Here is a 302-nt window from a genome sequence, read left to right as displayed (position 1 = left end):
ATGAACTCAGATCACAAGGAGCATGTGCAGAGATGTTATTGGTTCTTTAATGTGGGCTACAGAAAAGAAGAGAATAAGAAGCTACCGCGTTTACTAAAATCACCTCCCAGTGTAGCACCTTATCTTAGTAGTGAGGTTTAATAGCCAGAGTTTGGGCATTTAGAAAATTTGAATATGCATTTGAAGTGTTGCTAAAGGGAAGTGAAGAGTGGTGGTCAGAACAGAGTGTTTAAAAACCGTTGTTAATATGGAGTGCCATTCAGGAAGAAGCTGTTGGACAAAGATTAGTTTTGAGAAGGGGC

At 39.7% G+C, this 302-nt stretch overlaps 1 pseudogene across 1 annotated transcript in view; it reads left to right on the top strand.

Moving 5' to 3' along the window:
* Positions 1-6: 6 nt before the first annotated feature.
* TEOVI_000163800:pseudogene overlaps positions 7-302 on the top strand; it is a 528-nt pseudogene continuing 232 nt past the window's right edge. The window contains 2 exon segments of the mRNA in view: positions 7-135; positions 138-302. Coding sequence covers positions 7-135; positions 138-302 — 294 coding nt within the window.

The sequence above is a fragment of the Trypanosoma equiperdum genome (genome assembly GCF_001457755.1).
Source record: "Trypanosoma equiperdum strain OVI genome assembly, contig: ctg_395, whole genome shotgun sequence".
NCBI lineage: Eukaryota > Euglenozoa > Kinetoplastea > Trypanosomatida > Trypanosomatidae > Trypanosoma > Trypanosoma equiperdum.
This window is presented reverse-complemented; position numbering and strand designations above follow the sequence as displayed.